Source organism: Aythya fuligula, chromosome 20, assembly GCF_009819795.1.
Source record: "Aythya fuligula isolate bAytFul2 chromosome 20, bAytFul2.pri, whole genome shotgun sequence".
NCBI classification, from domain to species: domain Eukaryota; kingdom Metazoa; phylum Chordata; class Aves; order Anseriformes; family Anatidae; genus Aythya; species Aythya fuligula.
The window spans coordinates 7,867,750-7,880,428 of NC_045578.1; the positions used below are offsets into that span (position 1 = coordinate 7,867,750).

At 44.1% G+C, this 12,679-nt stretch overlaps 2 protein-coding genes across 2 annotated transcripts; one reads left to right on the forward strand and one right to left on the reverse strand.

The window, feature by feature from the left end:
• Window positions 1–56: 56 nt before the first annotated feature.
• Window positions 57–3,577, forward strand: TAX1BP3 (Tax1 binding protein 3). Its single transcript, XM_032200916.1, has 4 exons — window positions 57–140; window positions 1,278–1,397; window positions 1,704–1,781; window positions 2,030–3,577. The coding sequence occupies exons 1-4, from the start codon at window positions 102–104 to the stop codon at window positions 2,165–2,167; spliced, it is 375 nt and encodes a 124-aa protein (XP_032056807.1). The 5' UTR covers window positions 57–101; the 3' UTR covers window positions 2,168–3,577.
• A 221-nt stretch (window positions 3,578–3,798) lies between these two features.
• CTNS (cystinosin, lysosomal cystine transporter) lies at window positions 3,799–12,603 on the reverse strand. Its single transcript, XM_032200914.1, has 11 exons — window positions 12,488–12,603; window positions 11,914–12,032; window positions 10,559–10,637; window positions 9,253–9,337; window positions 9,059–9,162; window positions 7,957–8,088; window positions 7,089–7,188; window positions 6,875–6,994; window positions 5,606–5,776; window positions 5,077–5,194; window positions 3,799–4,730 (listed from the first exon to the last, which is right to left on the reverse strand). Exons 2-11 carry the CDS (start codon window positions 12,020–12,022, stop codon window positions 4,600–4,602), a joined length of 1,149 nt encoding a protein of 382 aa, XP_032056805.1. The 5' UTR covers window positions 12,023–12,032; window positions 12,488–12,603; the 3' UTR covers window positions 3,799–4,599.
• Window positions 12,604–12,679: the final 76 nt, after the last annotated feature.

Genomic DNA, 12,679 nt, shown 5'->3' on the forward strand with positions numbered 1-12,679 from the left:
GGGGCCGGGCCCCGCGGCCGGGCGGGGCGGGGCGGGGCGGGGCCGGGCGAGGCTTTTGTTCGGGCGGCGGCGGCGCCGGGAGCGGGGTCGGGGCTGAGGCAATGTCGTACGTGCCGGGACAGCCGGTCACCGCCGTCGTGGTGAGGCGCGGGGCGGGACGGGGGCTGCGGTGATAAGGGGGGGACCCTGAGGGGAGCCGGCACCAGGCAGGCACCGAGCGGAGAGGAGCGGGGCCGGGCCCGGCGCGATCGTTTCTCGGCCCCTCAGGGTGGGGCCGGGGCCGTGCCGGGAGCTCCCTGGGCCCGGAGCCTTGGGCTGGTGGCCGAGGGGGGGGGGTGGTGGTAGTGGAGAGCGGCTGCGGCTCGTTAATTGTCTTTTACAGCGCGCTAATTGCCGTAATGGGAGCAGCGCGAGCGAGGCCTTTCGGTGGTTCTTCCCCCGGTTCGGATACAGCCGAGTGTCGCTGCCCCGGGCGGCTCCACCGCTCACACAGCCCGGGGGGCGCAGGCTCGGGGTGGCCTCGCCCCGCACTCTGCGCCCTGCTGGAGGTGCTCAGGGAGAGCCCCCGAGTGGTTGCTGCCTGAGTTGGGGCCGCGGCTTTTCGTGTCAGCGCAAGAACCGCAGAAGCTGGCAGCTGTACAGTCAAGGGGAGCATTTGTCAGATGCCTGCGGTCACCAGACAGCAAGGAACCGACCTCTGGATTGCAGCAGCGTTGATAACTTATCCATCCCACTAACAGGCTGCTATTCTCACCGATAGAGCGAGGCAGGAACGGGAGGCACTCTGATAAAAGCTACGATGAGTCTAGATACAAGTGACTATTCGTCAGCAAGACCTGACTCATGTTTAAGGAGATCTGCTCCATTTTTAATGTTTTTCCCCCTTGTTCCTCAGGGCAGGGGTAACACAGCAACTAGGCACTGGGCTGTACAATGGCACAACAGCCCTTGTACTTGCAGATCCCCTCCTGTTCTGCTGTTCAGGGTAGGGCTGAGAACAGCTCAGAGCCAACTGTTGTCACTGCAAGGCTGTGTGCAGCTGACAGATGACAAGTGCTATGTGATAGTTCTGTGCTGCCAGCAGGTTTTAGAGCTGTTTGCTTACCCTGTGCAGGTTTGACAGATAGCTATTACTCTCACAAGGCTGTCATACAGCCTTCTCTCCTAGAGCTACTCGAGGCTTATGGCATCTCTGATAGCTCAGTGTAACTAGGTCTTAAGGTTACTTGTGATTCATCTCAGTGCTCACAGTACTCTATTTTATCTTCTCTTTTTAGCAAAGAATTGAAATACATAAGCTTCGCCAAGGTGACAACTTGATTCTGGGATTCAGCATCGGAGGTGGAATCGATCAGGATCCTACTCAAAATCCTTTCTCTGAAGATAAGACTGACAAGGTCAGAGGCTGATTGCTATAAAAAACAATTAGGCTGAGCAACCACTATTGCAGTGCATCTGTATTCTGCCCTCTAACGCAGTTGACTAAAGTTAAGTGTTGTTATCCTTTGCAGGCTAAGCTTGTGTTTAACTTACCCAGCTCTCCACCTTTTATTCTCTCCAGCACTGCACAAACCTGTTCTTAGCTAGAATCCTGTAATCTTAACTAGAATCCTGCAACGTGCTACAAAGCATTTCTGCATTGCCAGTGGAACAGCCCTTCCATAAAGGTTATTCATAGTAACACTCAATTCTTGTTTTTCCAGGGCATTTATGTAACAAGGGTGACAGAAGGAGGCCCAGCAGAAGTTGCAGGACTTCAGATTGGCGATAAGATCATGCAGGTAAACAGCAAGTTAAGACAAGTACCGATCCAGTACCAGGTACACGCTTCCAGCAAGCTTCTGCTGGGAAAACTTCTGTCTTCGGGGTACTTTTTGGGGCAGTTTGTACAGCTTACAAATAAAGAGTTGTGGCATAAGAGTGATGTACTAGATATACTTACAGGACACCTTTAAGTCCCTATAGTCTTGCCCTAGCTTACTTTAAGACTTGCTCTTTGCCTGCTGAAGCCTTTTATGTGCTTTCCTAGGTGAATGGCTGGGATATGACAATGGTGACCCATGACCAAGCTAGGAAGAGGCTGACAAAAAGAAATGAAGAAGTGGTGCGGCTGCTGGTGACCAGGCAATCTCTGCAGAAAGCTGTGCAGCAATCCATGCTGTCCTAATCAATCATGAAGTTGGGGAGGGGTTGGGGAGGGAGATGCATAGACTGGATATCAAGCAAGGGAGCAAAGGCTAGAGCTGAACAGGTTGTCTGGAAGGAATATATGTTCCTAACTGTGGTAAACACTACTCATACTTTCTCTGGTGTAATTGACAATAGTTAAACTTTAGAGAAGCACTCTGAGGGGACTAGTCTTCCCTGCAGGTACACGGGAAGGCTTTGTAATAGTCATGGCTTTCAGGAGGACAGGGCAAACCATATTATTTAAGGAAAAAACTGGAGAAGCCTCAATTTTGATGGGATTTTTCTGGAGCACAAAGGTTTCCTGTTCCAACAGGAATTTGGTTTCTGCCAATTAAGATAAGAGGCTTTTGCTGTGCTTATGCTTTTAAAAGTGAGCTGCTGTGTCCTCCCATGCTATCAAGTTAAAATGCCAGGATTAAGAGTTGCACACTGCTGTGGGGAAGAGCACTGTACTAATGTCACACTGTGTGTTAGGTAGACAGAGCTTGCTGAAGGGTTTGGGGCATTATGGCTTACTGTCAAGACTTCTGGTACAGAGCAGCCTCTTCAGATAAAAAAGCTAAGTAACAGTTATTAACACCTGAGTTAGTTTTAGTGCATTTCACAGGTATTAAAGAGTTCTAGACACTACAGTTCAGCTTCACTGTCAGAGAGAACTTGATTCTCTTTGTTCACAAGTAATTTGTAACATCAAATCAAGTTTAAGTAAAAAACACTATGGAAAAGAAAATGCTGTTGCTGAACTTACCAAGAGAGCTGCTTGTATCCAGAGTCTTCAGTTCTTCATTCCACTTGCATCAGACTATCAGGGGGTAGATTTTGGTCTCTCTTCCAGAAGACTGTTCAAATCACTGATTTATTGATTGAAAAGATGAATATGCCAGTAACTTGTCAAAGTGCCTCTTGACCAAATTTAAATTTCTGGTAAGCTACTGCGTTGTTTAAATCAACATGCCACAGGATTTAAGATTTTTGCTGCACCACTGAGTTAATTACCTGGCTTCCTAGTGGTTTAATTAGCTAAAACCTGGCATTTTTAATCCACCTCAGTTTATACATATCTGTACTTTCCTTAAGCAGTCTTCAGGTAAGCTTGTAAATAGAACATGAGGAGGGGGCAGTCTAACTTATTCAGTTCGTTACTGCTGTGCTATTTACATATGTTGTATCAGTCTCAGACTTCTGTACACACCAGCAGATGCCTACTTACCATTTTTATATCTATTTGAATTACTTTAGTACTGCTTTTGAATTTTGTAACTTAAGAATTCAGCGGTAAGTTTTAAGGCTTTCAAGTTGAAGTTATTTTTGTTACTGTAAAGATACACTCCTATTTGTACTGCTATTTCACGTGATTTTACACACAATAAAACAGAGTTGGATTACCTGTGCTGTTCCCCTTTACATTGAAGGACTGCCGTATCACTTGAATGCCTCCACCTGAGACCTCTTTTCTGGCTCAAAGTGGATTGTGGTCCTACATAGATACAAAGCATTCAAGTATTTGTTAGATTCCCCTCAAGTGACTTTAAAAGGTTCTAATGCTTACCTTGATCTCTACCTGCAACATACCACATGCAGTTACAAAGTAGCACAAGAACAAAAATATGTGCTTAAGACCTTTAATTAATGGGCTTTTAATGAAAATGATCCCCTTCGAAACAACCCCTTTGACAATCTGATCTTTACTATCCACAGTTTAGGGTTCAAGGCTTGTCAGTGGAACCAAGAAAGATTAAAGACAGTACACCACAAGTATTTAGGCACATTTATCTGAGCACTTGTCTTAGCACCTCTGAAAGAGCTTCAAGTGAGCTAGGAATACATTTTCAGGTTATTCTCAGTATTTTTATTTTCCCTCTTAGAGTTAACATTTGTATTTGTCTTTTTTTGTTTTTTTGCTAGGAACTTAATTTTTCCTTCAGGTACTGCTAGTGCTGTTGCCAGCCAGTGTAAGTGGTGTTATAGCATGGTTTGGTCTGTAAGGAGCCAGCAGCACTGAAGTCCACAGACCTTTTGTTATTAAGTGGTTGCATCGACATGATCTCAGATTCTTGGAAGCCAGAACTTTGGCTCTTTGGAAGTGATGCACAATCAAAAAGACAATTCTGGTCTCCTTCCTGTTGCTAGACAAAGAGAGCCACGTGCTGCTGGGACAGCTCAAGCTAAGCTGGCTTTGCACCTTCAACAGGCACAAACCTTCCATCTGCAAGTAGAGGTTAGGTAGCTTGATGTCCTTTAAGGCACCTGGCAATCAGCATTTGGCAAGGCAGCTTGTATTCCAAACCAGGGTAGATCAAAGAATAAACAGAGATCAGTCAGTATTTCTGATAGCTGCTAGTAGACATCTTGAAATCCCTTGGCCAGGATAGTGGCAAGTTCAATTTAAAGTTTTTGTCTTCAGAGATGTTACTCACAAGGTTCATACCCCCATCTCCTATAAAGGCAGTAGTGCTGAACCATAAAAACAATATCAAAGATGATGGAGAAGACACCCAGGCCAAACTTGGTTGGATCTCCAAAGATTAATTTCCACTCATCTGTCAAACACAAGATTAGAGTGTTATGACTAAGAGGTTAGTCTTATCTCGAGACCACAAGATGATAGACATATTAAAGGAGTTTGTGTTTGTTATCCAGAGTACTTAAACACTCCTTGAGACTGACCTGTACAGCTTGTGCAAAGCTACTAACTGTTACTGTGGTTTCATCAGAACAGCTAAGTGTTTTTCAATCTTTAAGCAAAATAGACTTTCTTTAGTCTTCATGTAAAGACAGCTACCCACACTAGCATAAATAATCTCCCAAGACAACCTACAGGGTTTTGCTTTGTAATGAAATTCTCCCACCCCTGTTAAGCCCCCACCAGTTCAGTTCCAGCCTTACCATTGTTGTATGACTGCAAAAACATCTGCAGCAGGCTGAAGGTTCCACCAGTGAAGTCTAGTAATACATTCCCAATGCTCCATCCCTCAGTACTCTTCCGACGGAAATTCATGTATGCCTGAGGGCATAATGAGAAGTTTAATGCGTTGTGTACCTGTTGGTTCAGCACCTAGCCAGGGCTAAGACCACATGGGACTCTGCTTTCTACTATGGGATCATGTTAGTCAGTGGAAGTCTTTTGTTCCAGTCTTCAAATGAGGTAAAGATACTCCTGTTTGGCAAGAAAGCTCACAGTTGAGTTTGGGCTTTTTTCCTTAGTTGGGTTACCTCTTAGTACCCTGAGCAATCCCAGTAAGCAAGCATTGAGATATACAGAAGACTTCAGTGTTAAACAATGTTAGCTTTATACTGTTTTGTCTGTGAAAAACTAATAAATAACCATTGCTGGTCTAGTCAGATCTTCAAGAACATACGCTTCAGACTTAAGAGTGACAGTAACATGCATAAAACTAGAAAAGTTCAGGCTTACCTGTGGAAAATATTTTATCAACGTGACTGCTAACTTGATGTAAGAGAAGCAAAATAAGAACTGTAGCCATGTCATCTCCTCAGCTGCAGCAAGAAACAGTGTTGTAAATGTGAAGATCCATGCAAGTGCCAGTAGTCCAACAACAACTTTGGATACTTTCTGGTCTGCTCTCTGAAACAGAAATACAGATATACTTAGACCAGTTTAGGTTCTACATCCACAGAAACATTGTAAGGTATCGAATATGCTCAGTACTATGCAAGGTTACAGTCCTCACCCATTGTTGTACCAGTTAGGCACATATCACAAGGGAAGTTCGAGCAATCAGCTGCAGGTTTGCAAAAGCTTATGTGCAATATTGAAAAGCATTTGTTCAGAATACTATTGCCCATAAGCAAGTGGAAAAAATATTGCTGCAGTATTTTTTTTGACTATTTATGATGCCTATGATTCAGTGCCACATCTGTAACGATCTCCTGAGTTTAGTCTGAAGTTATCAACAGTTCCTATAAATGCAAAAGGCTGCTGAGGCCATTATGGTAAAAGTCATAGTTATCTCCCAGTTCTTTACTAGAAAAGGCTATTGCACTAGTTGATAAATTTGCTATTAGAGTTTTCAGTTTAGCATTATCAGAGGAAGGAACCTAAACAAGAAATAATTACTATCAAGAACAAACCATCTGTTCAGATCAGAGGTTTTACAATGAGCACCTGACTTAACAATCAGTCTCACCTGAGAAGGGATTGGGAATTACAAATAGGCCTCTGCAGCTGTTTCAGGTAAAAAGAAGTGGGGAGATGGAGACAAAGTGTTACCCACTACATATACCTGCACCCAAAAGCTTACAACTCAAATACTGAGGAGTCGCTAAGAGACCTCTCCTGGCTCAAGGCATCTTCAAAAGGTGAAGAAAGAGAAAGTATGTATGAGCATTTGTACTGTGTAGAGCTGTAATCTATGTGCTGGCTAGAAATCTGTTTGAAAACTTTATGAACTGTGCTGTTTACCTTAGCTATTTTGAGTCAAAGGAGCCTACTTATAAGCTCAGAACATCCATGAGGCTGAAGTAAAGCTTACTGGAGCAGCTATTAGCTCAAGAAAGATAAAGCAGCTGGACTGTGAAGCCTGACTTCTAGAAAAGCCAAGGAACAGGCTGTAAAGATGACTTCAGAGCCCAAAAGGAGTGGATCTGAGTACAGTGAGGGGTGAGGCGTCCAGCAGAGGGAGCTCTGCCAGAGCTACCAGGTCAGGCCAGCACTGAGACATACCTCATAGATGCAACACTGAATTATGATGAGGAGTGTCAGAGCTACTGCATGGAGGCTGAAGAAAACATCGTTGATATCCACAGGGTTCACTCCACTAGGATAACTGAGTAAGAATTCCTCCTAAGTGTAAGATAAACCAAAACAGGGTAAGTGTTATAACTCCCTTATGTAGATACCCATGCCCCCTAAAAATATTAAATAAAGTTGTGCTTGCCTTAATTAAGGGAATCCAGAAGAGTCCAACATTAAACACACTGTATGCTATGAAGCCAGTAAGGTTTAATGCAATGTAGTCAAAGCTTAGTCCAACAACGCTAGAGAAGGAAAGAAATAATTTTAAAAAAAAAAAAAAAAGCTGGAGAAATGAGAGCATTATAGGCAGCTCCAGGGATGGCTTATCCCTGCAACATGCTGACTGATAGGCAATTTTTGATCCAAGCCAAAGCTGTACGCATTCTGACAACATGATGTGGAGTTTATTGGGAAGGAAGGTGAAATATCCTTCATATGCTGTTCACAATGGTTCTCACTGCCAAGTTTGTTGCTACTGTTTAACTTCACCCTTCCATGAGCTCAGCCAGCCTGATAAAGCTATGCCAGCCTAAATCCGTAGCAGTAGTGCATCTTTGCCAAAGTGAATGCTTTAGTTTTCATGTATGATAACCTTTCTACTTGCAGTTGTTTAGTAAAACAGGAGCTAGTCTAATGATAGCACTACAAGGAGCTGCCTGATAAGCAGCTCACAAGGTAAGTCAACTGTGAAGGTGTCAGCACAATTGGCTTGGTCAGGTGATATACAACATAACACCAAAGGGAACGCAAAAAGCATCCTCTATCAGTTATTACTGGATGCCAAACCTTAGAATTAGGTGTCTGTAGAATGCAAGTAAATTCCTCTGACCTGCACACACAGAAGTGCGCTGGGACTGCATTTATTCATGCAGTATCTTTGCCCTGCTTCTCCTCCTGCCCCAGTCTTTCCATACATAATTCACAAGAACCAAGACGGATGAAAAAGAAACCAGGAACATTGTTTTCATATGGGCTTAAGGGAACTTGCAAACGCATCTTAAGTCTCCTACCTTTTTCGCCGCCAGTTCTCAAACAGCTGAGGATAGAAGGAGATAGACCACGCAAGGAAATAGATCCAGCCAATCACTTCATCAGCGTATTTCACTATGATGCTATGAATCACTTGAAATTGAATCCTAGGTCTGAAGGTTAATGCAGAGTTAGTTAATTTCTCTGCTCACACTCTTTTCGGGACCATTTGCCTTGCTCTGCTTTAAGAAAAAACAGAGTCCAGGCACTGAGACAAGATAAAGATTCAGCATTGGTTTCATTTTTGAGTTTTTCCCCCTTTCTTTAGTGTCCCTGTTAAGTTTTAAATATCTGCTATTCAACCTAGCCTTTCCTTCCCTTTCCACTCTTCATTTCTATTATTATTCAAAAAGGTCATCTTGTGCCTATGGCTTCCACTGTCACAGCACGGGGTCAGTTATGCAAGAGCAGTTTCACTTTTCATGCTCTGCCAACAAAGCCTCATGATCATGCCTGTCCTGTTGATCACTTCACAAATCTGGTTACCTCTGCAATTCCTGCGAGTCTTAAAAAGAGAAGTGAAATGAGGAAGTAATATAGGAGTGGCCTGTTGGTGAGTAGCATCTGGACTAGGAAATACAATCCAGTTTTCTCCATCTTGCTAGACTGTTTTCCTGTTAGAGAGGACTGGCATTGGTGAATAGATGGCTCCCCTAACTAGGGAGGAAAACACCTGCATCTCCTGACAATAATGTGGGTACTCAGCTGCACAAGGCTATTAGTACTCCAGAACAAGCTCTGCACAGTAATATAAGAAAAGCATCCAAGTAGACATTGACAACCAAATGCTTCCTGGATGAGGACATGTAGTTTTGAGACTTTGGAGAAGGGTTATTAAAACGAGACTAAGGAGTCATAAGAGGTCACAGTCATCTAGGTATAAGTTTAAAATACCAATATTACCATTCTGCTTCCATACTTTATATTTATCTGAATACCTCAGGGATTACTGGAGGGTCACTACATCTTCTCAATTATATACTTCTCCATGTCCCAGCAACTACTTATCTATAGGGAGGAAATAATTACACCAGAGTTTATGAAGCAGTAGGTACTAAGTAGAATTAAAAACCAGTTTCTCACCCAGTTAAGTTGGAATTACTGGTATAAAGATAAACTGTTACTTGTCCAACGTCATCTGCTTTCACCTGGAAGTCTGCCTCTGTGTGACCTGCAGGCAAATGTACCTGCAAGGCAAAGTGGAGGGAAGAAAGGAGAGTTGCACCATACCAGCTCTAGGCTTTTGCATAAGGTCAGAAGTCTATTCTGTCACTTACTTCATCAGGTAGTTCAACAATAGTGTTGTGTTTTGATGAGTGGGTAATATTAAGAGTTATCACCAGTGTCTCATTTAGTGGAGCCCTGCAAAGACAGAAGAGCCAAGTTAGACTGGTGCCTGAGTTCACAAAGATTGCTTCAGGGCTGTGGGAAAGTGTCTACTAATTCCACACAGCTGCAGCAAGTGTAGTGGGCAGTCCATACACAACAGTACAGCACCTACTTAGTACTCAGAGGAACACTAACACCAGGTTATGTTAGCACAATGCTATTTCTTTTAACTGAAAAATTGGCTGGCATTAAAGTTACAGAGCCACATTTTGCCTCCCTCTACCCCACACAAATGGCAGAGAAGAACATTACCAGCAGGACCAGCAAAATCCTACAATGGTAGGATTCTGGGGACTAAGAGGGGCAGCAATGATGGACATGTACTGGGGTGATGACAGGCAGAAATTATGGCCATGATGCAAGAGGAAAAACAAACTCAAGTAAAATAGCCCTGCAAAGCTTTCCCCCAGAGCTCCACTAAGCATTTGCCCAGGAGGTTTAATTGCACAGCAGTATGTAGGGTATCATAAGGTTCAAATGCCTGTACTTGTCCATTATGGAGATCACAGTATCGCATAATACTTTGCAGAAATAAGAGTTCTGGACTGTTGTAGCTCTGTCTTGCTATTTTCCCCTTTGTCACAATTCTTACATTGTCATCTGACTATTCCCTTCACACACACCCCTACCTTTGGGATCTCAAAGTCCAAGTACTTAATGCTTCTTTCCTGGCAGGCAGCTGACAACAAAAACACAGCTAAGTAGTGTGTTGTATTAAGCAACATGACTGAGATGCATCAGCTCCTACGCTGGAGTAGCTGCCTTTCTTCCCTAGAAAGGGTAAGTTCTGTTTGCGTGGTAATTTTTTGTGATCTTTTTAAGAAGTGCAAGTTCCTCTCAAGCATCAGTTTTTAGAAATAGCAAAGCTGCTCTTCGTGTATAGAAGACAGTTCAATAAGCTAGTACAAGGTAGACAGTATAAAGCGTCCTTTCCTGCTTGACTTCCCATACAAATGGCATGGGATATTACCAGAGACAACTACACAAGGCCATTTCAGAGCCTGCTGCACTGTCTTGGTCCAAACTGGCACTAAGTGATGTACTGGTCTAGAAGTAGCAAGTCACATACAGGTAAAAGTCCCTCTGTATAAACAGTTAACCAAGTCTGCAGGGAAATTTGAGTATATAGCTATGTTTTACCCCCTTGTCCTTCCCTATTTCATAGGGAAAACAAAGTTGTAACCATGATTTTACCTCAGAGATATCGTGACATTTGTTGAACTTCCATTTTCTAACAAAACCACTTCTGGGACAGACAATACAATGACTCCATCTGGGAAGAAATAAACAAAAAAAAGTCCATTACTACCTGAAGTGTCAGATTAAAAACAAAAAACAACACAACACCAGTATACTGTCGCTAACAACAAAGGGAGCACTGCTTATTTCAAGGGAACTAAACCTAAAAGGAGAACTAAGTAACTGCCACTTGAACATGTTACAAGGAAGCAATTTAGATATTTGATTTGCAGCAGAAGTTCATGCCAAGACAAAGCTATAGGATACTTAAAACTCACTAATTGTTTCTTCATATGATCCTTGTAACTTGGAAGTCATGATGCTCAAAATTTAGTTTAAAAGTTACTTCTTGAGTGACAAATTCTTCATGTACCCAGATGTTTGAAATAATGTATATTTACAATTATAGTACTTCAAGAATCACAAGTGCCTTGCTATAGCAGTCAGAAACACTGCTGTTATAGGGTACACTTTGAAACAGTGCAGCTATGGTATAGTGTGTCATGTTTTGAGAGGGGGGGGGTCACATTCCAACGCCAATACAATTGACATCAAAACCATAAACCAGTCATGCGTCGTCAATTTTGGAATCCAGGTCTTTTACTATATGTACATTTAAAGTTCAAAAGTGACAGACAAGAACAACAAATCTATTTAAGACCAGAAAAAAAAAGAGAAATAAAGAGGTTGCCATGATTTAATTATTTTTAATATTGCGTTTAGTAATGGACACCCTATTTTGTCTCCTGAACTATAGGGTTCAAGAAAGCTAGAACTGAAATAACAAGCTGGAGATACACAGGCTGGATACAGTGAAGTAGCAAACACCAGCAGTTAGCCTCAGAGGTAAGAATAACTGCAAGTCCCTACATTGTCAGGATCCTCACATAACAGTTTTGAGTACTGTGTCTGTGTTCTGAGAGAAAGAATATTTGGAAATAAGTGGAAAACATCTTATAGATACAAATCAAATATGAAAGCTATTTCTTGCAGGAAACTACATAGGAATTATCGGCAGTGATGAGCATCTTTCTCATTACCTTACATTACACAGCATTCTTAAGAAGTTATTTAAATGGAGGAGAGCTCCCCAGCTCATCCCTGACTGCACCACAGTCAGTATTTAACCTCCTTCAACTGAGGGGAGTGTCTGCACCTTCCTAGTGCTCCATCTGTCACTAGAGTGCCTCAGTGTGAGCTCACAAAGTCAAAGGCAGCATGTGAAAGAAGAGCTGTGGGAAACATGGTGCAGATTTACCCAGAGAGGGATGACTGGGGATACTGAGGAGCTACCCTTGTCCATCTCTTACCACTCTGGAGCTGGCCTGCAGGCCCAAGCAGGAATGACCAAACACCACCACTCCCCAGCAGCACAGGCATGAGGTACAGTAGAGGAGGGAACACATATCTCATCCTCATGGTGGCAGAGCTGCAGAAAAAAAACGAGGAGAAAACTTTGCTCAGGCCCTACAAACTTTGAGGGGGTACCAGCCTGTCCCCCACTGCAAAATGGCTCCCTCCTCAGCACCACAGCCCCTGGCCCTGCCTGGCTGAAGGACCCTCAGCACTCCCCAGAGGACACTGGGCTTTCAGTCTCTGTCTACCCACGCTCCCCTGACAAAATCTTCTCCCTTCGCAGCTTATCCTGCTCCTGCCACTCAGCTACCGTCCCCTGAGGTATCCCCCCCCCTTCACAGGACTACAAATCTCAGCAGCCACTGCGCCCCCCCCACCCTCCCCACCTGCAGCAGCGGGGCGCGGTGCACGCTGGGACTTGTAGTCCCCAGCGCTCTCCCCTCAGAAAGTACGATGAGGCAGACGCCACCCCACACTTTAAGGCACGTTAATACCAAGGAAGCTGCACTGAGAGGGAAAACCGCCTACCTCCTTCCAACACTGCGACTCCGTCCCACGCACCCCGAGCTCTTCCCTTTTCAGCTCCTCACGTGAGGCGGCCGCCTATCACCTCCCCGCCTAACGCCCCCTTCGCGCGTTGCGCCGCTGCGGCTGCCCGCGGGCGCCATCTTGGGTGTGGCAGAGCGGGGCGGGCTGGGGCTGGGGCTGGGGCCGGGGCCG

What these genes read in the sequence shown, in the direction of transcription:
- TAX1BP3 (XM_032200916.1), top strand. Translation starts at nt 102, where the DNA reads ATGTCGTACGTGCCGGGACAGCCGGTCACCGCCGTCGTG. An exon ending in AGCCGGTCACCGCCGTCGTG is followed by an intron (nt 141 to 1,277) that starts GTGAGGCGCGGG and finishes TTCTCTTTTTAG; the next exon opens with CAAAGAATTGAAATACATAA. An exon ending in CTGAAGATAAGACTGACAAG is followed by an intron (nt 1,398 to 1,703) that starts GTCAGAGGCTGA and finishes TTGTTTTTCCAG; the next exon opens with GGCATTTATGTAACAAGGGT.
- CTNS (XM_032200914.1), bottom strand. Translation starts at nt 12,022, where the DNA reads ATGAGGATGAGATATGTGTTCCCTCCTCTACTGTACCTCATGCCTGTG. An exon ending in GAGAACTGGCGGCGAAAAAG is followed by an intron (nt 7,189 to 7,956) that starts GTAGGAGACTTA and finishes TTCCTTCTCTAG; the next exon opens with CGTTGTTGGACTAAGCTTTG. An exon ending in TTTGCAGTCATACAACAATG is followed by an intron (nt 4,731 to 5,076) that starts GTAAGGCTGGAA and finishes TGTGTTTGACAG; the next exon opens with ATGAGTGGAAATTAATCTTT.